The sequence below is a fragment of the Lipophrys pholis genome (genome assembly GCF_963383615.2).
Source record: "Lipophrys pholis genome assembly, chromosome: 8".
NCBI classification, from domain to species: Eukaryota; Metazoa; Chordata; class Actinopteri; order Blenniiformes; family Blenniidae; genus Lipophrys; species Lipophrys pholis.
In genome coordinates, this window is record NC_137630.1 from 14333507 (window position 1) to 14356109 (window position 22603).

Here is a 22603-nt window from a genome sequence, read left to right on the forward strand (position 1 = left end):
AAAATAAAAATACAAACTAAGGTGAGATTGTGGATTTAATTGAATTCCATTCTTGCCTTTTTTTTTTTTTAAACTTGGAATTTGTCAGATCAGTGTTTTAATTGAAGCAAATCCAAAGCCCTTTTCTAATCAAGCTAGAAAATGTCATTATTTGACGACGGTGTTGGCGGCAACTAAAGGCAGGCGCTGTGGTGGGATTGTTACGGTCGTGCGTCGAGAACTTTGTTGCCACAGTGAAGCGCAGCACGTAGGAACTCAGGTGCAAGTGAACGAGACTGAATGAATGAAAAATTAACCAAGATTGTATTTTTTTTTTTTTTTGTCCCAGCAGGTTTGATCAAATGTCTTTTATGTTGGAATATGAATGAATGGCAGGTTTGTGGTTTGTTTTCTTACCTGTTGGCATCTCGGTCACAGTAGGAACGGTAGCGCTGCTCCCCGGGGCAGCCACATCTGGATGTGGCACCACTGGCGGGAGGCGACTGTGTGGCTTTCCAGGACCGCTGTGCCCTATAGATGTTTCTCCAAACAAAAAAGAAAAGATATCAATAAAGCCATATTTAGAGGTGCAGTATCATCGCCTCCAAAAGTTTTAACGGTTGAAATCAGCTTGTGCCTCTGGTACCTCCACTTCTTGGTTCTTGGATTTTTTTTTTTTTTTTCCTTCAGTGATACAATTTCAAGAAATAGGACAGCAAAATCCACAGTACTGGTCGCAGACGTTAGTTCAGGAAATCTGGTGGACTCCCAGTGCAAACACAAACTGCCTGTAAATACTGATTTAATAAAATGATTTGCAAAGAAAAAAACCGAGGGAATCTTTTTTTACGTCACACCATGAAAAAAGGATACAGACACACATAGGTTTCCATAAAAAATATCTTTTATTCCTACATGTACACAGATTTGCTCAGATTTTGAGTGAGCGTCCATCAGAGGCGGAGCAGACGTTAGCTGATGCTGACGACTGTGTGATATCTGGGGGTCATGGTCTGATTGAGGGGCGGCCAGGATGAGCTGTCCGACAGAAGATTGTTCAGTCGTTTATACTGTTTCTTAGAGGGATGCGTCCCCCGCAGCAATCGCAGGCAGTTCAAAATGCCCAAGTCTATCAGCACCTGGGGAAAGAAGAAGGCAAAGAGACGGGATTTATTATTTGTCCATGAAGAACAGAAGTGATTTACACGATCAGAAGGGACGGACAAGACGACGAAAAACAAACAAACAAACATCCATCATCCCTATTCACATTGCAGTTCCTGTTTTGATTTGTGGACTCTGGGAATGCTAACAAGATGAGCACTGGTTTGAATAACACCACCTACACACTGAGCAAGAGGGACGGTGAGTCAGCATAAAAGGAAGACCCCAGAGATTTTACTAACGGCAAGGAAAAATGAAAAGATCCTCACTGAGTCCGTGTCTTTAAACATGTTTGTGAAAGAGTCGGAATGCAGAAAAAAAAAAAAATGCAATATTTGGTCATCGGCTGCAGTGACGGTTAGAAAAGTTCATGATGTTTTAAACATGCTTTCTCCACATTTTGCCCCCACTGTTAAACCTGATCTCAAAAACACATTAAATGTGCTTTTTTTTTTTTTTTTTTTTTTTTTTTAACAAAATCACATTTATAATGAAGGTAGATGTCACAAGATGCACAGAAACATAAGTGGATGCCGCTTCGATCAGATACTGGCAATTCACACAACAGAAAATTCCCCTCCGGTTTGGGGATTTTGTGGATCACTAATATTTAAAAAAAAAAATAAAAAATGTATGAAAGCGTCCCAGCTTCACTCACCTCCACCAGGAAACAGACGAGGAGGTTGAGAGCAGCGACGGCAACAAGCAGCAGTTTAAAATTCATGTCGGAGAAGTCGTACAGCTGAAGCAACTGGCCGAAGGCAGGACCGGGATACAGCACCAGCCACGTCATCAGCGTCAACTGGACGATCAGCACACAGAAGAAAATCCCTGAAAATACAAGGAGGCGGATTAGATCAGAGGCCAGAATCTAGGTTTTACTTTGTTAGAGGGGAAATGAATTAGAAAGCTGAAGATCGACTCAGGGAAACAGTGATTCCAATGTACTGGAAACACATAGCAGTGAGCCGTATATTGATTTATTACATTTCTGATGACTCACAGTTGTAGAACAGGGGCTTCTTATGTGGGTAGCCTTTGGTGACCACAATGGCCATGATGATGTACTGGAAACCCGATAAAGCAAACACACTGGTGTTCTCCATGTTGGGAAGATTCGCTGTTCCAAACACCGTCGAGTTGAGTGGAACAAACCTGAAAAGAGAAACACAAACAATTAGTTGTTTTTTTTGTATACAGAACCCCAGTAGATGGTACTCCTTTAAGATGGTGGTTTTTGCTGACCAGTCCCGTGAGGTAGTGATGAGGAGCGCGGCCGTCTGGCCCAGGGCGATCATGCAGATGTGGACGAAGAGGCTCCCCAGGACGGGCAGAGCCAGCAGGCTGGCAGGGGGTCTCTGGGAGTGGAGCACCTCACTGGGACCCCCCATCCCCATCACCAGGGCCAGCACGGTGACCAGAACCAGGTCCCAAAACACAAACTGCCAGTCACCGGGGCTCGTTCTCTCCTGGAAACACACGCGCACACACACACACACACACACCAGAAAGGTCTATTTAGACACGCATGGCACAACCTCGACAGGGTTTGTTATTTAAAAAAAAAAGAAAAAAAAAAAAGTATGTAATTATTGTTGCGTCTCGCCTGGCAAAGACTGAATGAGTCACATTTAGTTCAGTAAAGTTCTATTTACATCACTTTGTTTAATATTCAATTATACCAAAAACTCCCTTGTTTTTTCTTATTTTCTTGATTTTAAGATGGAAAATCTTTGAAGTGTAAAAATCCACAAACAGGTTCCCTACAACATTGTGAACTTACGGCAAGTTCTGCAATCAGCCAAAAAAGACTTAACAACATAAAGTGACGCATGAGTAAGTAGGTTTAGTTGTTTGAGTTTCACGCCAGCGCTCCTTTGATTTGAAGGTGTTTATTTTCGGTCGGGTGTGCTGGTGAAGTAGCTCCAATCACTGCAGCTAAAAGAATACAGGAGTTCAGTCTCTTGACCGCAGATTTTTGAAAAATGATTCGACCGGGTTGAATAAATGGATATCGAAGACGACGGAGCGAAGGGAGTTCGCTCACTGCTGGTCGCACGGAAACCGTTTGAGAATCAGCGCGAGAGCGGAGCGCGTGACGCTCTGGCCTGTTCGTACTCACTGTGGCGAGGATGATGACGCAGATGAACTGAATGAGGCTGTACAGGGCCATGTATCTGAAGAGGCTGAAGGAGGTGACCAGAGAACATCGACCCTCTCTGTAACAAACGGGGACAAGACGGTGACCGAACAGGAAGAGAGAGAGATCGGGTTGATGTTGTGGATCTTTACACTTCGCTTTTCTCACCTGATGAGCAGCGGCACGCAGCTGATGTTCTGAGTCTTTGAGGTGAAAGGTGAGGCGACCGAGGCTTCGGCCTCCGACAGGGAAACTCCCACGTCGGCAGCTCTCAGGGCTCCACAGTCATTGGCTCCATCCCCACACATGCCGACTCTGTAGCTGCAGGTAAACAACCAGAAGTACCGTATTTTCACGACTATAAGGCGCACATAAAAGTCTTAGATTTTCTTCAAAATGTGCGGCGCGCCCTATGGTGCAGTGCGCCCTATGTGTGTGTTGTTGTTGTAAAGCGGACGTAGTAGTGAACACCATGAGAACGTTAAAGGGGGAAGTGTGGGCGTGGATTGTATATAAATGAACGGGTATGTGCGTTATGCAGAACATTGTTGTTTTGACAACCCTGAAAATGGCGAAGAGACACGCTTATGAAGCACAGTTTAAACTGAAGGCCATCAGCTACGCGGAGGAACATGGAAATCGAGCAGCCGCGAGAGAATTTAAGATTAATGAATCGATGGTTCGCAAGTGGAGGAAGCTGGAAAACGAGCTCCGACAGGTGAAGAAGACGCAGCTGAGTTTCCGCGGACATAAGGCGAGGTGGCCCGAGTTGGAGGAAAGACTCGAGCAGTGGATCATCGCACAAAGAACGAGTGGGAGAAGCGTTTCGACGGTCACCATTCGACTAAAAGCAGTAACGCTAGCAGAAGAAATGAAAATTGAACATTTCCGCTGGACATCGGTGTGAACCGGCCGTTCAAAGTAAGGCTGCGAGCGGCGTGGGAGCGATGGATGACCGACGGAGACACAGTTTCACTAAGAGTGGAAGGCAGCGCCGGGCGAGTTACGCCACAATTTGCAAATGGATTGTAGATGCTTGGGCTAGCGTGTCTGCTGGCACTGTTGTTCGAGCTTTCGCAAAAGCCGGCATCATTTCCAAGGAGCCGCACGGCACGGAAAGTGACTCTGACAGTGAAGAAAATGAACCTGGTATGTTTGATGGAGATTTAGCGCAGCTGTTCAATTCAGAAACAGAGGACGAGGAGTTCGATGGGTTTGATTGATGACGATTACAGGTAAAAAAAAATGTTAGTACTTTGTAATCAATACTTAAATAAAGCACAACCAAACTCAGTTTTGCTCCCGCTCTATTTTTAAATACGCACACTTGTATGCTTGTGTGCGTGTGTTGTTGTAATGCGGACACCATGAGAACGTTAAAGGGGGAAGTGTGGGCATGGAACCCGCGCCCTATGAGCAGGTGCGCCTTATGTGTGTGTTAAATGCAGTAATGGCACACATAACTGAGACTGCGCCTTTTAGTACGGTGCGCCTTTTGGTCGTGAAAATACGGTAGTTTCTGTACTTCACTCTTGAACAGTTTGCATTTTGTTACATCAATCACATTTCAGGGATCAGGAATTTAGTTTTCTTGATGAATTCTTACCTTTACTACTGATATTAAAACACTTATTTACTTTCTCCTTGTTACATTCTTCAAACCGATATAAAATATATTCTGAGATGTACTGAAGTCAAGAAGTCTCAATTTTTTTTATTAAATAATACTATTTCCAGCTATTTGGAACATTTTAACAACTATTAAAATTTTAAGTGTTCTTATGGCCACCTGTTTAAAAAAAAAGAAATCCGATTGTATGAAATATAGTAATTTTCTGAGAAACTGTTTGTGATTTACATGAGTTACAAGCTGAAATAGTAATGATAAAATAAAAAATAAAAACATTGGAAATATTTAAATTCAGGAGTAATATACCAAAAAAACATATCCAAGTCTCAAAGTCTGCACTCACACTTCACTGATTATGCCTTCATTCGCCACATACCTGTGGATAAAGATTTAAACTCTGATAAAGTGTTGCAGACACGCTGTGTTTTAAAGTCTAACTGAGATTTTACTGCCTTTTTATCAGCTTGAAAAATCTTCATTTCACTACATGGAGCAGCAGCTACAACAGATTATTTTAATCCAATAAATGCCTGAAACTGATTGTCAGCTCAATTTAGCACGAAAAAAAAATAAAGAAAATTCACAGGCTCTCATTGAAATTAGCAATGTCTTGATTTATATGTAAAGTGTTCATAAAGACACATTCATGAACTTTATTAATACAGTTAGTAAGGGTTCATGTATATGTATACAAATGACCATTATAAGCTATTTGAATAAATCAAAGAGAACATTGTAGAAAAAGGTAATAAACCCTTTACTATTTAAATCAACAAATAGAAACCATGATTGGACGTGTAAAAAAGACAAATTAGAACTTTTTTGTACAACCCAAAACTAAAAGAATAAAATTGATTCTGAAACGTGTTTGTATTGATATATCTAAGTTTGACAGCAATGCTTTGTATCAATGGGAAGCAGAGTCACTTTTGCTAAAACAGAAGAAAAATCCATCCCAGCAGTAGAAATGACACATTTGACAAATGATAACTGCTTTGATATCCTGAGCGATTGAGACATGAAGGAGTGTTAACACAAAGCTAAACTTAAGAAAAGGTTAGACATTTTGAAAATAACTGGAAATTTGAGTCCTTTGTCACCATATTTGAATTAAATGGAATGGAAGACGAAAAGGAGGTTATTCAGTTGACACATTTCTAGATTGCATGTAAACATGTTAGACTGGATTATTACAAAGATCTGATTTCCCCCATTTCTTTTTTCACATTTATTCATAGTCATGTAAACAGACTCATTGTTGTTTTCAGAACTAAATCTTAAACACCACCTTCTCTTTTTCTTTGCCAGGAAGTGCACTTACTTTAGTTTCTGCAGCTCTTTCACCAGCTGGGTTTTCTGGTCGGGCGCCATCCGTGCAAAAACTGTAGCTCGCATTAAAACCTGTGAAGACAGCGAATATATGAAGCCCATTGCAGTATTTACTCTGTTGTCATCACTGCCTGGGGTTCTCCTGTTTGAATTACCTTGGGGAGATCATCAGGGAAGTAATCACAGAGGGCTGCAAAGGACTTGCCATTAATAGCCAAGTGATAGGCAAAACCACCCTGGGAGAGATTCTGGGAAACGACAGGAAAAAAGAGGAGGAATATCACACCTGATTTTAGGAAAAAAAAAAGAAAAAGAAGCTAAACATGAATGTCATTTTCTATGCTCATCCCCTTTCTGAGCTTATCCAGACTTGATATCAGACGTCTAACATCCAATGGGCACCGACCTGAGTGAGGACCTCGATGGAGCCGTTGGCGCCCGCACTGCCGCCGTCCTCCAGGCTGAACCTCAGCGTGGGCATGGAGCGGCCAGTGTGCGGGTTTGCGATCACGTAGATCATCTTCTCTTCGGGCGCCACCATCCCACAGCTTTTGGCTACGCTAACTGCCGTCAAAATATTGTCTCCTGTGTGAGGAAAGATGAGAAAACATTTGATTTGACAAAAAAAACTAAACAACCAACCCCATCAGTTCATATAGAATTTAAACGAACAGCCACATACAACCACTTTAGAGAAACCTTATTCTGCGGTGAAGCTGTGATTTCCTTATTGAAACGATGCAACAGTTGGAACAAAATGCATTTGTGGGATTATCAGCAGAACTGGATACAAAAATTGCTCAAATGAATTAAGCCACCGTTTTTGTTGTTTGGTGGATTGGATGGTTGAAGTCTTTCCATCTTTAAATTTAACAACTGATTCATTTAGCAAAACAGCAGTTCAAGTATCATGTGGACAAACCACACACGGTCACAGAAGCCCGGCAGCTCCGCCTCATGGCGGTCACCAGCCGGCTCTCACGCCGCCGAGGACTGCAGTTCCTTCAACCAGCGTTGGTCACAAGTCAGCCAGGGTGGTTGTGTCGGTCACTCTGGCTCAAACCGCACGTCTGCCGAGCCCACTGATGTTCATTAGGTTTGAGATCAGTACTGTTCAAAATCCTCTCCCATTTTCAGGAGGACAGAGTTTGATGCAAGAATCCGCCAAAAAAATAAGCATTGTTGGCATTTTGGGAAAAGACTGATGGGTACAACCTAGATACTCAGCTCTGCTGCACATCCCACTAACACATGCTCCTTATAAATGAAAAAAAAAAAAAAAAACACAAATGAGGAATAAACGGGTTTTCTAAAATGTTAGAGAAAGAAAGAAATTCAGGTTTTTGCCGGTAAATCTAAACTATCCTTTTAATATTGATTTAGAAGAAGGTGAATTCAGGTAAGACTGGACATTCTTACACAATCAGGCTGTGGTCAACATAAAGGATTCCTTACCAGTGACCATAACGCTGCGAACTTGTGCCGCGGTCAACATGTTAATCACTTCTCCACTTTCTTTCTTCACCTGGTTCTTCATCATCAAAAAGCCCAGAAACTGCATGTCTTTCTCCACGTCCTCTCTGAGGACAGACCCACAGCTTCATTCACACACAGAGCCACATGTTGCATCTTAATATAACAAATAACAAAAAATAAAACACAAACCGTGAGGATATGGTGCAACAAATCTTTTTTTAATTGAAACTGTATTTTCACCTGTCGACAGTCTTCAAGTCAGAGTTTACGTCTACTGCTTTATAGGCGAGTGCCAGGACCCGGAGGCCTTCACTGGAAAAGTTACGAAGTTCACTGGCGAACTGCGACGGCACTGCAAGCATGAAGAAGATGTCTGACTGTGATGTAGAAGACGTAGATGTGTTTAACCAACATTGAGTCCCGAAACCAGAATAGAGATAAGATCTCATATGAAGCTTTAGTAACGACTAATACCAACCCGTTTCCGGTCGACAGAGACTCGCCACCATCTCTGGGGCACCTTTGATGAAAGCCAGAGCAGAGCGCCCCCCTCGGGCCACCGTCACCACACTCATCCTCTGCAGGACTGAAGAGAAGGGAAACCTTCGAACGATGGCCATTGCCTGGCTGGAACCCTGACGGGCCAAAAACCACGGGAATAGTGAATCGTTGAAAAAGTGGCTGATGGTCAAAACACCGCCGTTCAGTTCAGAAGTTGAGAATTAAGCCCGAGTGACCACGTTATGACCGGGACACTCACAGTTGGTGGGTCCATGACAGCCAAAACTTTGTGGCCTCCAAACTCTGCGTCCATCGTATGCACATCTTCCTCGGGCTCCTGGAGAGTCTGGACCCATTAAAACAACACAATAATGACTTTGATATATTATGTAAAAACTAAATGTTCTTCTAGTGAATTCTAAAGGGTGTGGACAGAACAGCTTATTGAACGTTCAGACTACCGTTACTAAAATGATTTAAACAAAAACAACACATTTTATGGTGACCGAGTGTGTGATATCAGGCCTTAGTGATCAACGATTGACATCAGGACCATTTTCTAATTACAATGCTGTAGGTTTAGACTTCTTGGATGACTTTACTCCACTGAACTTCTTTCTTTCTCTCCATACGTTGATATTTCACCATTACATGCCACTAATACTCTCTCTTCCTCCTGCAGTCTGTGCTCTTGGTCTTCTGTCTGGAACCTTTGTCATCAGAGCTCCCGTCAAGACTACAATGAGGTTGTCTACTGATGAGAACTTTTTTGATTCCTTGTTGTTCTCTGTCCTATATAATTCTCTCTTTTTATCCACTAATTCCAACCGAAACAGCAAAAAGTCATCCCCTCTGGGTCTGGTTCTGCAGGTTTCTTCCTCTTAAAAGGGAATTTTATTTTTCTTGTCTACTGTCTCCTTTGCTCATAGGTAATAGTTGCGATTTTTTCTGTAAGAGTTATTTGCAACAATTATGTTGTTCTTGGCTCTATATCAATAAAAAAAAATCATTAAATTAAAATATTCACAATTCCAAGTTTGCATGTGTTTGCAAATTCTAAGTGTTTGTATCACGATAATTAAATTTAGTCCATTCAACTCTGGTTTTCATGTCCATTTACAAGTTAGGCAACAGACCAGAAGGAAAGAATATAACGTATACTATTATATGAATACTATAAGCCTAAATAAATCATACCCATCCAGTGGACTCGATCATCATCAGCTCCAGAGGGTCTCCGATGAGCTCATCTCGCAGCAGTGTGACCGTGTGGCAGCAGGCGAGGCCGGAGAGCATCGGCCCTGTGGGCAGGTGTCTGGGATCAGGGACCAGCTCCGAGAAACCAGCAGGACCCGCCTCCATCACGCCCCACACATCCAGACCGTCCTCTGTCAGAGTTCCTGTCTGCAACCGAAAAATCACAGCTGATCTCTGCTAAAGAGAGCTTAGTGGAACATGAGCGCAATCTTTATTTTAGAGCCGAGTGGAATACAAATATGAGGATTAAAAGAACAAGGTCATCATTTCAACACTCTGTGCCCATATACAAACTGTCACAGTAGTAGGCCCGTCTAATCTCAGGCCACAACATTTTTTAACACACGCACAAAAACAAAGTAATATTGAATGACTTTGAAAGTCTACATTTTCTTAGTAAAAGAGGCAAAATCACATTTTAGAAAATTTTCCAGCCATAAAATCAAAATGCCTTCAGGTAGTCTGAATATAATACTAGTCATAAAAAGACCTCTGCTTAGTGACACATGGCCATAATGGATGGTTGAGATTTGTTGTTCAAGCAGTGAATTTGTGACGTTTTGGCTAAAAACTGGCTCCACAAGTCTGTTGCAACGGTAATAAAACAATGAAGCTCGTCAAGCCTTCAGCTCTTTGACTACGGTGCCACCAATCTGAGCAGGAACTGCAAAACTCCATGAGAAACAGTCACAGGGGATGTGTGTGAAGGTGACCTCCGGTCTAAAATGATCACCGGTCACTCCACCCAGTCCTTCTCACCTTGTCGAAGCAGAAGAGAGAAACCTTCCCGCAGACGTTGATGCGAGGGGGACTGATGCAGAAAACACCCTCGCTCTTCAGCCTGCTCTGAGCATAGATAGTGCCAGCGGTGATGGCGGCAGGAAGTGCGGGAGGAACTGCGATGGTCACAATGTCCAAGGACCGGATGATCAATTGCAGCCAGGAAACCTGTACATGCATCCAGCTACAGGTCAGCTTTGTTTTCTGATTCCTCGCGTGCCAAGTACAGACATTCTAGAGGATATTGTGTCGAGACATGGTACTTTGTACTCACATTGGCTCTGTAGAGAACAACAAAAATGTAAACGCTGCCGATGAAAGCTAAAGGAGGCAACAAGGAGAAAACGCAATTAAAAGCTTGAAATACATAAGCTCAGTTGTTTCCATGTACAGAGAATATTACCTTACATTCTTAGAACCCAATCAAATGCTCTTACCTAAAAAACCCAGGATGAACATGAACTTGAAGGCATCTTTGTAGAAGCGGAAGTTGATTGGCTGTGGATACAGGATGGAGCTGACCAGGTTACCTTTGGCTGTAAAAAAACCTGCAAATGACACATCCATGAGAAATAGCTCAATTTCCAGAAAATTAATTAGATTTCAATATCCTGGATAAGAAAGATTCTTCTTTGTCGCCAGTATTATATATATGTTACTATTAGGTTGATTTAAGTTCTACAAATTGCCATCAACCAGTTGAAATCTAAATATAGTTGGAAATGAGATGAATGCATAATGTTAAGCATTTATTTTTGCGGGCCTTTCCATAAGAAGCTTATATGTTGACATTTACAGATTATCTCTGTGCATGTATTCTCCAGGTCCCCTGACACTTTCCACAAAAAAAGTCATTGTGCGGAAATATAGAAATCCACTTATTAAAACAGTGCTGAACAGAGCTACTTGGGCTCAAACTGTCTCGCATGACATTTGTATGCTGGGTTATCAGTATCTTCCCTCACCGGTGCTTGTGACAACAGCAACAGCCCCGCCTCCACCCGAATGCCCCCCTTTGGCTTGGATGAGCTGGGTACCACAGAACAGAGTGTGTCTGCGCTCTGACTCTGAGCTGTATTTCCTGTCAACAGCAGGCAGGGAAGTTTTCAGCACTGGAACGCTTTCACCTGAAGACAAGCAAGCACATCAATTCCCCACTGAAAACCTGAAAGACCACATTCAGGCGACACGCACATGACCTCCATCTTTATAACGTGATGAAGTAAAAGGTCAGTTAGAGAACACTGAAGTGTGTTGATGCAGTGCATTGTTTCTTTAAAAAAAGTGGCTATATGAGGAGGGCTGCATAATTGCTTGCCTTAAGTGAATATCGGAAAGTTAGAATCCAACGGGAAAATAAAAGTATGATACAGAATTAAAAGTGAAAACCTGAGAGTTATACTGTAAACGTGGCTTTTCTTTACAAAAATCTAGAACAACATGACTGAGAGATGAGACGAGGTGAGGCGAGGGAAGAGAATTGATGATTAACTGGGACCGTCACTGTGTTCGAATACCTCTGCCATTATGTCATGTATTGACATCAGAGCTTGGCGCAGCAGAGTGAGACTGGAATGAATGAAGCCTGTCTGAGATTTGAACACAGGGAACCAAATGCTCACGTAGATAAAAACAATTCTTGCATGCATGTCCCTGCTGGCTGGCGGCGATGCCGAGGTCCGTCGCTTACCTGTGAGCATGCTCTCGTTGACCAGACACTCCCCAGCCAGCAGGGCAGCGTCGCAGGGCAGCACCAGACCTTCCGGGGGGATGATCAGACAGTCGCCAGGAACCAGGTCCTCCGAGCTCACGCGTACCTCTTCTGAGAGAACACACAAGCAAAAATAATCACCTCTGTGGGGAATTGTTGGGCGACTTGCTCGTGATGCACAAACAACGGAGGACAAAAAACATTTGGTTTACTTCAGTCTATTGATTAACTCGTCTTTGCTCCTACAGTTTATTAAAGACAAAACATTATCTTCCCCTTCCCTATAGTCGTCTTCAAAGGCTCTTTATTTGCATGCCGAACTTGACAAGCACCTTGGAAGTATGCCAACAAGTGGAATGCAGTATGGTTGATCAACGGGTTGGTTGAGACACAAATAGCTCCGTACGATTTTGACCCTCGGAAAAATTGTTACGCACCTCAATAGCAATGGATCCCAAGAAAGTAAAATGCACTACATATTTTCACTGATGAAGTGAGACTAGTTAATATTCAAAGGTCAAAGCCACTTTGTCGCTTTATCTGATTGTGGCATCAATGCAGACGTTCCTCTGAATTTCGTCACAGTTGTCTGGACAAACGACTGAGGCGGTTGAGATTTTTGTCTGAAACGCTGACAAAACCAGGATAACATAACTGATTCTCATAAAGCCTTATTTATTAAACACACAACAAAGAGGCACAGTGGTGAACTTTCTTGCCTCATTGCTAAAGTTTTCTCGCTGTGTGTGTATGGGTTTTCTCCAGGTCCTAATCTCATAGTCCAGAAGAGCTTTAAAGGTTATTTTTTTTTTATTCTAAATGATCGTCAGTAGAGGAAACACTTTATCAAAACAAGAAGAAATGGGATGAAAGGATTACCAACACTTACGTCCTGACTCTCTTCGTATGGTGACGTTTGTGACAAACCGTGCCATGTTGGAAAGAGTGCCACTTTGCTGTGGAGCAAGATCAAATAAAGTTCATATACAAAGTTGTTTACATCCAGATCCAGAGCGACTTGCATGATGAGAAAAAAAAAAAAAAAAAAAAAAGAACACAATTCTGAAAACATAAATAAACTGGCACATTGCTCACCTTACGGGTCTCATAAAGCGAGATACCGATGGAGATTAATGAGATAACAACTATGATGGAGGCATAAATATAATAATCATCAATTGCCCACAGGATGACGCTGAAAATTTGGAAGACGTAGAAAGGATTGAGGACCTATACAAAAAACAAGAGGAAAAATTAGATTTTCTTACAATAAATAACCACTTCAAACATTTCAAACCCTTGTGAAGTCAAATCAATATGTCGCCAGTTTTCTATCTTACCTCCTCAACCAGCAGCGCCATGTAAGACTTCACAGGCACGTCGATCAGGTTGGCGCCGTACAACCGTCTCCTGAAAGAATTCATGGGATCAATTACACAGCAGTGCCCGCCGAGATAAAAGAATCGGTTTATTTCTCCACTCATACATCATCTCCCACCTCAAGCTCTGCTCAAGGAGATTCAGGCCCTTTTTGAAGTTATGCACATCTTTGCAGGTCCAGTCCTCATTGAGGACACTGAAAAGCCGAGATGAAAGAAAGCAATATGGGAGGATATGAAATCAATTTCTTCCTTGGCTGTGAAAGTACAGCAATGCATAGTGAAACGGTTGTAAGTATTCCTCAGTGCAGTGGGGTACCTAACACTACAGAAAGCTCCCTTCCTGCTCAGCCAGACATAACGCAATCCTTCAAACCGGTAGTAGCGCAGCAGAGTTTTCTGCAACACAACGGAGGTCAAAGTCAAGCCGGACAGGAACAGCACGCTGCACATTCAGAGGCAGACTGACGATGGTTCACCGGTTTCTTACCTCCTCCTCGTACAGCTGAACCGTGTCCCTCCATTCAGCATCCTCCTGCCCCGCCAGCACCTCCCAACTGTAAGAAAACAATCAAGTACCATTTGTACACGTCTGTTTGGTCAAGTTAGGCAATGCTAGAAAGTTATACTGTGAGGAGAAAGAAGTTGGAGCTCCAACCTGCCCTCCTCCATCTCCTCTGTGAGGACCTCCACCACATGCTGTTGGCCAAAACTATCCTGAAGGGGAAAAAAAACAAACAAAAAACAATATAGAAACATCTGTCATCTTTAAAAATACACATCGCGTTCACCTGAAAAAGAAATGTCACGAAACAACCAACCACTAGAAAACCAAACTTTAACTCATATTTCAATACTATAGCCATTACTTGACCGGTTCCTCTGAGTCTGCCTTGTGAATAATTTAAGATACAATCATAAGAATAGTGTCATTTACTTTTGCCGTGTGGAAAAATACCCAAGAGTTTCTTCAACAGTCGGACGCATGACTATAGTCTCGCGCACGAGAGAAGCGGTGACATGATACCACAATCACGGACAAGTGCAGCTTCACTCATATTTTCAAATCGGGAATTGTCTCACTCTTAATAGCAGAATATCTGCCAAAGCCAGAGGGCAGGAGCGGCAGCGGGCCAGCACAGCGAGTCGAGGGCGCCAGTGAAACAGAATCAGGAGGAGACCCAAGGACAGCAGGGCAGCCAGACGGCACAACCACACCCGCCATCGCACCCACTTGTACCCCTGAACATCCTGGTGGGGTAAACAGATACACAGCGTCAAGTTCACACTCAAACACTGGCTCATAGTACAGGTTTAAAAACACAACATTCAGAGCCACACTGCGACTGCAGCCTGTTATGCATTTTGATACAAAACATTTATTATTACTGCTCTCTGTGTATTTGTATATGGAGCAAGAGTACAGAGGTTGATACACATTTTAACATCTACACACTATCAATAATGCTTCGGCCTTTCCCCCCCCCACTGAAGCTATATAATGAGTACTCTCGTTTGATTGATGATCGTTTTAGATAAAGACTATGCAAAATAATTTCCTTGTAGTATTTAGCTATTTTCTGACAAAAAGCTTCAAATGCCTCGTTTCAGAGTCGAACGTCACAATGAATGTCCCAGTTCCAGCTGAACTCTGAAGTCAAAGCTGCTTCGGTGGAGAGGAGACACCCACACAACTGCCTTTTCATTGCATGCAGACGTACCGAACGCCTTCGAGTATATGATGAGTCATCAGATATTTGAAATTGTTTCATACAAACTCAAATGGAGGTAACTTAATATCAAAGAATATATAATATAACATATATAATAGTATGTTCCTTGACAACTACTTGGACCAGATTAAGGGGAAAACAAGTGATTACTGGACATCGGATGAACGCGAGTAAATGCAATTTTTAAGAAAGTGTAAAGTATTTAAGTACCACACTGACTCGAGTATTCAGACTCAGTGGTGAGTTGCTTTTTGTAGCAGCTTCCAGTCTGCCTAGATGTGACCTGAAAAGCTCTGAAATGTCGAGAGTTCTGAATATTCTATTTTCGAATTCTACATATCCTCTCAAGCTCTGCCAGACAAGGAAGGGAAACCCGTTCAACGGCTATTTTTATAACAACACCTTTACGTTAGTTCACAGTGTACTGCAAATCTGAAACCTTCAGCTCAGTCTGAAGTTTTAAGCGATCAGTCCTCCTAACATTGCCATTAAAAAAAATCTTCCTAAAGCTCAATGTCACACACTCATTCCTTCCTCACTGAGAATACGCTGGACAGGCAAAGATTCTTGCTCCCAGAACTCGACTCATCATTCTTGGTTTTATGAGACAAAAGAAACCTCGACTTTCATAGCATGCTGGTCGTTTCTCTGAAACTCTGACCTTAAATACAGGCTCTGAGATCGGTGATGATTCCCGTTTATGTCTGAGGTCTTAGTTTCTAAGAATTGTGTCAAGATATTTTATTGTCCTCTCAAGATTTGCTCTTTGATATGATGCCTCATCTGAGCGGTGGAGGCAGTTTAAGAAGAAAGAAGTGTGCATATCCAACTCGAATCCACTCAATTGGGACTATCACACCTAGACTTCTAAAAAAAAAAAAAAAAATCGGAATATTCAAAAGGTGCTCAAGAGAGATGAAAAAACCTGAAGGTGATTTAGTCACAAAACCTCTGTAACTCTCTGTAAATGTGGCATCAACATGAAATGCAATATACAGTTTTCATTGTTGTCGGTATGAGGAACTAAGAATAGAGACATGACAGCATTATTACATTTGAACCACTTCATTGTTCAAGTCTGCAACATATTGTGAAGCAGTCACTACTTTCTGACTACGGGAAGCATCCGTCAACTATCAGCCTCAACATTAATGAAGAAGATGTTCTTACCATGTGCGAGTCAGGAAAGAGCAGGGGGTCTCTTGGACTAGGTGAGGGGAGTCCGCTCTGCGGTCCCACCACACTACCTGCACAAAACAGGTGCACAGTGTCACGTCAACTGATCTGCGAGATCAATGTGAGCTCAGCAGTATCACACACCCTCAAAGTCAATATTACCGCAGTGCAAAAGCTCCTGTCTGGTCCGTGTTACAAACATCAAAGAACACTTTCTGTGGTATCACAACTTGTGGAGGAACTCAGTGGCTTTAGGAAGTGAAAACATGGCAGGGCTGCACTGTGGAATATGGCTTGAAGTGGGTTGACGGAAGGCCACGTTATGTGAAGACCGCAGCAATAGTCTGGATTATTGCTTATTGTGGTTTATGGGCAGCGCTTCAATGGCGGCACCGCCCAACCCCCAATCATCTTGTGAACTTCCCACCTGTCATCACTTTATAAAAAGGAGATTAAACTTCAACCCGAGAGTAATTTGACCAAGACATGTGGGACTAGATGTAACAGGTAACAGGCATTATTCATTATATTTCTTTAATTAATAATTTTTTCAGTATGTGATCCTGTTTTGCACTACTTGAGCTATTTTTGATTCTGTTGAATAGCTTACTAACTGCATCGAAGAGGACACTATCAATAGAGGAACATCCACCCATCTTTTAAACCAGGTGAGTCAAACATAAGGCCCAAGGGCCAAAACTGTCCAGCAAGACGCTCCAATCCAGCCCAGCGAACCACCAAGCAAATCGTAAAAGTTTCTAAGAAAACACTGATTCCTAAACAAATTTCTGAAGAGTAGTGGACAAAGCACAAGACTGAGACACAAGTTGAGATATCAGTGATGCTGCCATAAAACAATTATACAAGTTTTCTTTGACATTCTGCTGTAATTTGCTCCAAAATGTATATTAAAATGTGCTTTATGTTCAGAATGTAGTGATTTTCGGTCGTAATTGTTTGGTTTTGTGAAACTTTTGACTTTATCCTCACGTGTGCTCTGCATCACAACAAAGAAAAACTTTGACATTTAAATTTAAAGGTTATTTCAGCACTATTTTACCAGTTTGGCCCAAAAAAAGACGAAATTGGGCTGTATGTGGCCGCTGATCTAAAATGTGTTTTGACACCCCTGAACCATATATGATTTTATCCAGTTCAGGGTTGCGTGGTGCTGGAGTTGAGCCCAGGTAACTCAGGGTGAAGGCAGGGTACATACACCCTGGACACGTTGCCTCTCCATCACAGGTGTCCAACACCATGTTGATGTCAATAATGGGATTCCAAGTCTTATGATTACTCTTTTAAAAGGAAAATACACACTTGACTAACAATACCATATAATAATTAAATACACTAATGGAACAATTAAAAATGAGTCTGAAAATGATCACTTTTGGGTGCCCCCCCTTGAGGTAAACGCTTGGGCCCCCCTGTGCCCCTCAACCAAACTATTCTCTAGTTCTGCCCCTGCTGCTGTTACACAGCGATCAGTCACCGATGGGTAAATATTTTTGCCCATTCAGTCGCATTCACTCAGTGTTTCTAGTAAGAATAACACAAGTAAAAACGTAGATACACTTTAAAACAATAGATAAGATTGTGGGCGACTCGACAGTGATCGTAACCTGTAATAAAGCCTCTTCATACTTCGCGGTACGACCATAACGCTTGGAGTTTCTCTATAAACATTAACTTTTAAAGAGCACTCAGACTCGCAAAATGTCCCAGAAACTTTAATAATTTACTAGTAAATCGTTGTTAGAGTTAGGAGTATCGATAAGAAAATTTAAAGGAAAAAAAAAAAAAAAAAAGCCGCAAATTTAGTTGACCTGATTCTCACTTCCGCCTCGAAAAAGCAGAAAAAACCCAAAACAAAACCACCTTTCAGTAACACTGTAAAGAGAAAGGGCTACTCACCGTCAAGTCAAAACTGTAAAACAAGAGTTTTCCAGGTTTGACAAAGCGAAGTGAGGGTTTATTTCTGAGGCGGCAGCAGGTGAGTCGCACCTGGCAGCTCGAGCCGCAGACTGACAGCGGAGCTCCGGCAGAGACTGAGCCCGACTCAGGACCCGTTCAACCGGCTTTCCAGCCGGTCTGAGAGCCGCAGCGCCGCGGAGGACGACCCGCGGAAAATCACTTCATGTCAAAGAACAGCGAACAGACACCACAAATGACCGATTTTAATTTTATTCAACGCTGATACCACCACGCCCACAGTGGTGAAGATGATTACAACACCGTATATTTAAATATGAGACTTTACATCAGAGGCAACACAACACCTGTGTTAAAATGACTTGAATCTCTGTGGCAAATAATACAGGTACTGAAACGTTCTGAACTACACAAATAGAAATCTGTCTTTGAAGGCAGCTTCAACCTTTGGTAGTAACTTTCAGCACAAACGGCAGGGTGTCAAACATAAGGACCGTGGGCCAAAACCAGCCCGCAAGAGGCTCCAATCCGGCCCGTCAAACCACCAAGCAAATTGTAACAAGTTCAAAGAAAACATTCATTTCTTTTAAAAGAAATTTCACAAGAGTAGAGGACACAACACAACATCGAGACGAGATATCGGTGATGTGAACAAACCCACATTAATCTCAAAGCCACGCTGTGTGGGCAAGTTTGTAAAAACACGCCGAATACAACAGCTATAGGAGAAGTATTCTCTCCTTGCTCCAGCACCTCACGACCCTGAACAGGATGGATGGATGGATGATCATTATTACGCCAACTTCCGCAGCTTCAGTGTGGGTAAACCATCCGCCGCTTTGATCATTTCACTGTAACTCTGAATCATCCCCCCATAGAGTTTAAAAGAACAAACATGGCAATAAAATAAGAAGTACAAAGTACAGATATATCAGGTATGTGTTTTTCATAGTTTCAAAGTAAAACTGAATGGAAAAAAAAAAAAATACAGAACTGAAGTAAAAATACCAGAAAAAAGACCATACTGACAACCAACTGAGCAATATGACATATAACTCGTTCAAGCACATGCATGAAATGAAGGCTGTTATTGACGTCTCTTCAACAATGATTTCACCACTGAATTAAAACTTTTATACCCACTAACCAGCTGCCCCGGGTAGGAGGACAGAGGCAAGTCACTACTAGATTAAAAAAACCCTCCTGGTGACCCGATGACTAATTTTTTTCCAGAATGTCACCAATCGTATCAAGTTGTCATTAAGATGATATTTTTTTTAATGTATATTGTACCTCCTGAAAGTCAGCGTGAAAACAACAGATTTTAGTTAGAGCTTGCTGGAAAATGTAAAAAAAAAAAAGAAAAAAAAGAGGCTTCCAAGCTTTTCTTCCACATCATATCACCACAACAGATCTTTGCAAACTTTACATAAAAAAATGTTTTTTTTACTTTTTTTTCTAGCCTCCTTATCTTAGAAAGCGACATAAATATGAGCTGAGAATGATATTTTACACATTTGGCATATTGAAGACGCAGTATAAAGGGGATGTTGATTAAAAATACAACATGTTCAGGCGCAACTTGGAATGGCCTACAGTTCAATGGTGGATGTTTTAGAAACAATAAGTGTAAAGCCTTGAAATGTGTCATTATCATACAAACTGAAAATATGGTGGGAAAAGTTAGTTTTAATTACAGAATTCAGGCCCAAGTATAGTGTGTTTAAGATATTAACACAATTCATCTTTACAGAATTAAAAAAAACAACTAAAATATCAGACCTTGCATGAAGAATCACAACGTAATGAATCATGTCATCATGTGAAAGTTTGTCAGAGTGAAGTTATTTAGCCAGCTCACATGCTCATTTTTGTTTTAAGTAGGCCAATCTCTCGCAGGAGTGTCTTTTATGGTATCAGATGTGCAATACAATTCCTTCTGGCTTTTGAGATTGAGGTCTTTCCCTCACACACAATTCTGTGTCAGACTGTCTGAACTGATCTCTTTGAGGAAGTGTCAATTTGAAACAAAAGTGAGTCAACAGAATTTCTTAAATGTCTGAAGCTGGTCCATCTCGTTTAACGTCATTAACTCAAATGATCGTCTCAACGGCCTCATTGAATCCAGCCCTCTAAAAAAAAAAACCGAATACACGATCGTGATAAAACATATATAATGGTTCTAATTCACTCTTGTTCCTAGTATAAAACAATACGGGGACGAGAGAGGCTGACACGATTGAAGCGAATGTTGCAAACATATGACCGTCTAAACCTTGGCCTGTCCGGTAAATTGCAGCCAAAAAAAAAAAAGTCCAGGGTTTCGTTTTCAAATCCAACTAGACCATCATTCAGAGCAAACCTTCTGCTGAGTCAGGAAAAGGAAATGTGGCGTGTGCACAAATGAGGAGACAAGACACAAGACAGTCATCTGAGCTGTGAACATAAAAACTCCAATGCCACAAGTTAAATACAGCGGCCCCGCGGTCATGCCTACAGCAAGACCTCTCAGTGCTTGACGTGTGATATTTTTATACATGAAAAGAGGAAGTGTCACTTCGTCGGTTCGTTTCTACGTTGGATGAGGCGGCCGTGGCACAATCGATTCTGAATCGGTAAAATAAGAAGAATGTCAAATCAATTGGTCATACCTTTCCTGCCACAAGCAGGATTTGAACCTTGGTCTGCTGGTCCAAAGTTAAGCCTTGACCCAATTAGTTACTGTCGCAAACTGGAAGAATTGTTTTAAATGATCTTAAATGTAGAAGGAGCTAACTTAATAACAAACATACCCTCAACGTCAGCTCGTAACTAAGGTGAAATATAATGGGACATAATGATAAAACAGCATCTTCCTGAAAATGCACATTATAATAAGCAGTGAAAAAAAGTTTGAAAAACCAATATTGAGAAAAAAGAAAAAGGTTTCCATGTGTAGAAAACTTGAAATGAACAATTAATCAGAAAAGTCGGTTACAGATTTAATGTCATAATACAAGGAGGCACTTTGAGTAATTTAAGTATATTATTGTTTTGGACGAAAGCAGTTTCCTAATACTTAAATGTACCCTGTTAGTAACAGTACAAACAGAGGTGTGTCAGTACTGATGCAAATTAAATTACATTTTTCATATCTTGTCAGCATCTTGTCAACTCAAAGGTTAAAAAAAAGTGGCGTTACTCGATGGAGGCATGCGATTTCAAAAGTTTAAATTGTACTTAAGTGTGAGTTAAATGACACACTTGAATACAAAGTGCAAGAAGAAAAAAAAGGAATGTGATGAGACGAGTAAATGGTTTTTTTTGTAGAGCCTCAGAAACAAAAGTTTCCCCTCAGTGTTTTAAGTCCACAGGAAATGCAGGTCGACGGTGAAATGAATGCAGATTAATTAGACTCAACACAAGTTGTTCTCTGATGACACCAAGCAATGGAGGCTTCAATCAGTCGCTTCACGCCTGTTTACATTATGGCAGAGGGCTGGCAGGCTGCTTTAACCATGCAATCGTAGAACAAGTTGGAGAAACAGTGATATTCAGCTTTACAGCTGAGAGGATATTCTTGTAGTGAGGCGCTGCAGGCACCGTGGAAGCAGCAGTACATATGATCCGAGATCTGCCCCCTGATGCCCGGCAGCCTGGTAGGAGCTAACAGTTAGCAGAGACACTCCTGATCAAAGTGCCTCCGGGAGGAAAGTGACAGCTGAAAGGCTTCCGAGACTCACCACGCCGGTCCATCCTGTCGTCACGGTGGCAGCCTCCACATGCCGCCGGGTTAAGACACAAAGTCCTCCGTTTCTTCTTCAGGTATTTTGGCTCCTGCTGCTGGTGGTGGAGCGACAACTACATGTTTCTACGGCAAGTCTCGAAGGCCAAAAGTAGGACAGGCTGGATTCGCGGAAAGACCGCGACAAACGCCGCCATCTAAGATATTTCCCCATTTATTGTCGTCTTGCATTTATAGTTACTTTTTGTCATTGCCTTTTATTGTATATTTAAATTTCTCTCTCTGGAGAGAATTGTCTAGACCTGTAAGGTGCTATTAAAATTAAATTAAAGTCTTACTGGTGGAGCAGTGGTTGGTGCACTGGCCTCACAGTGAGAAGGTCATGGGCATCAAATACTTCACTTTGTGTGAAGTTTGAATGTTCTCCGTATGTGCACTCGGGTTTCCTCTGGGTACCTCTGGTTTCATCCTGCAGTCCAAAAACATGCATGTGAAGTTAATAGATGTCCCTAAATTGCCTGTAGATGTGATTGTGATTGTGTGGAGTTGTTTGTCTCTGTGTGTTTGGAGTCTTCTGAGTGTATCCTGCCCTTGCCTATACATGCCCCCTGACCCGGAACAGAATAAGGGGTACAGATCATGGTTGATCTGTATTTCTTTGAATGATCCATCCATCCAATTTTCTAAGT

The 22603-nt window shown here is 41.9% G+C and overlaps 1 protein-coding gene across 3 annotated transcripts; it reads right to left on the bottom strand.

The window, feature by feature from the left end:
- Window positions 1-321: 321 nt before the first annotated feature.
- Window positions 322-22054, bottom strand: atp13a2 (ATPase cation transporting 13A2). 3 transcript variants are annotated; one of them, XM_080470581.1, is made up of 29 exons: window positions 21913-22054; window positions 16250-16326; window positions 14430-14597; window positions 14005-14063; window positions 13837-13903; window positions 13666-13745; window positions 13466-13543; window positions 13308-13377; window positions 13063-13197; window positions 12857-12923; window positions 11947-12078; window positions 11222-11383; window positions 10694-10804; window positions 10531-10577; window positions 10236-10424; window positions 9417-9623; window positions 8479-8565; window positions 8197-8353; window positions 7959-8070; window positions 7698-7822; window positions 6649-6827; window positions 6398-6490; window positions 6235-6314; window positions 3452-3604; window positions 3266-3362; window positions 2389-2612; window positions 2147-2298; window positions 1802-1974; window positions 322-1118 (listed from the first exon to the last, which is right to left on the bottom strand). In XM_080470581.1, exons 1-29 carry the CDS (start codon window positions 21923-21925, stop codon window positions 951-953), a joined length of 3462 nt encoding a protein of 1153 aa, XP_080326707.1. In that variant the 5' UTR covers window positions 21926-22054; the 3' UTR covers window positions 322-950. The 3 variants fall into 3 exon arrangements, with proteins under 3 accessions (XP_080326707.1, XP_080326708.1, XP_080326709.1); XM_080470582.1 differs by having other exon boundaries at window positions 11947-12075; window positions 21913-21939; XM_080470583.1 differs by lacking the exon at window positions 21913-22054 and adding an exon at window positions 18173-18415.
- Between the last annotated feature and the right edge of the window lie 549 nt (window positions 22055-22603).

What these genes read in the sequence shown, in the direction of transcription:
- atp13a2 (XM_080470581.1), bottom strand. An exon ending in CTCCTTGAGCAGAGCTTGAG is followed by an intron (nt 13,378 to 13,465) that starts GTGGGAGATGAT and finishes GAATTCTTTCAG; the next exon opens with GAGACGGTTGTACGGCGCCA. An exon ending in TCGCAGCGTTATGGTCACTG is followed by an intron (nt 6,828 to 7,697) that starts GTAAGGAATCCT and finishes TTCCTCACACAG; the next exon opens with GAGACAATATTTTGACGGCA.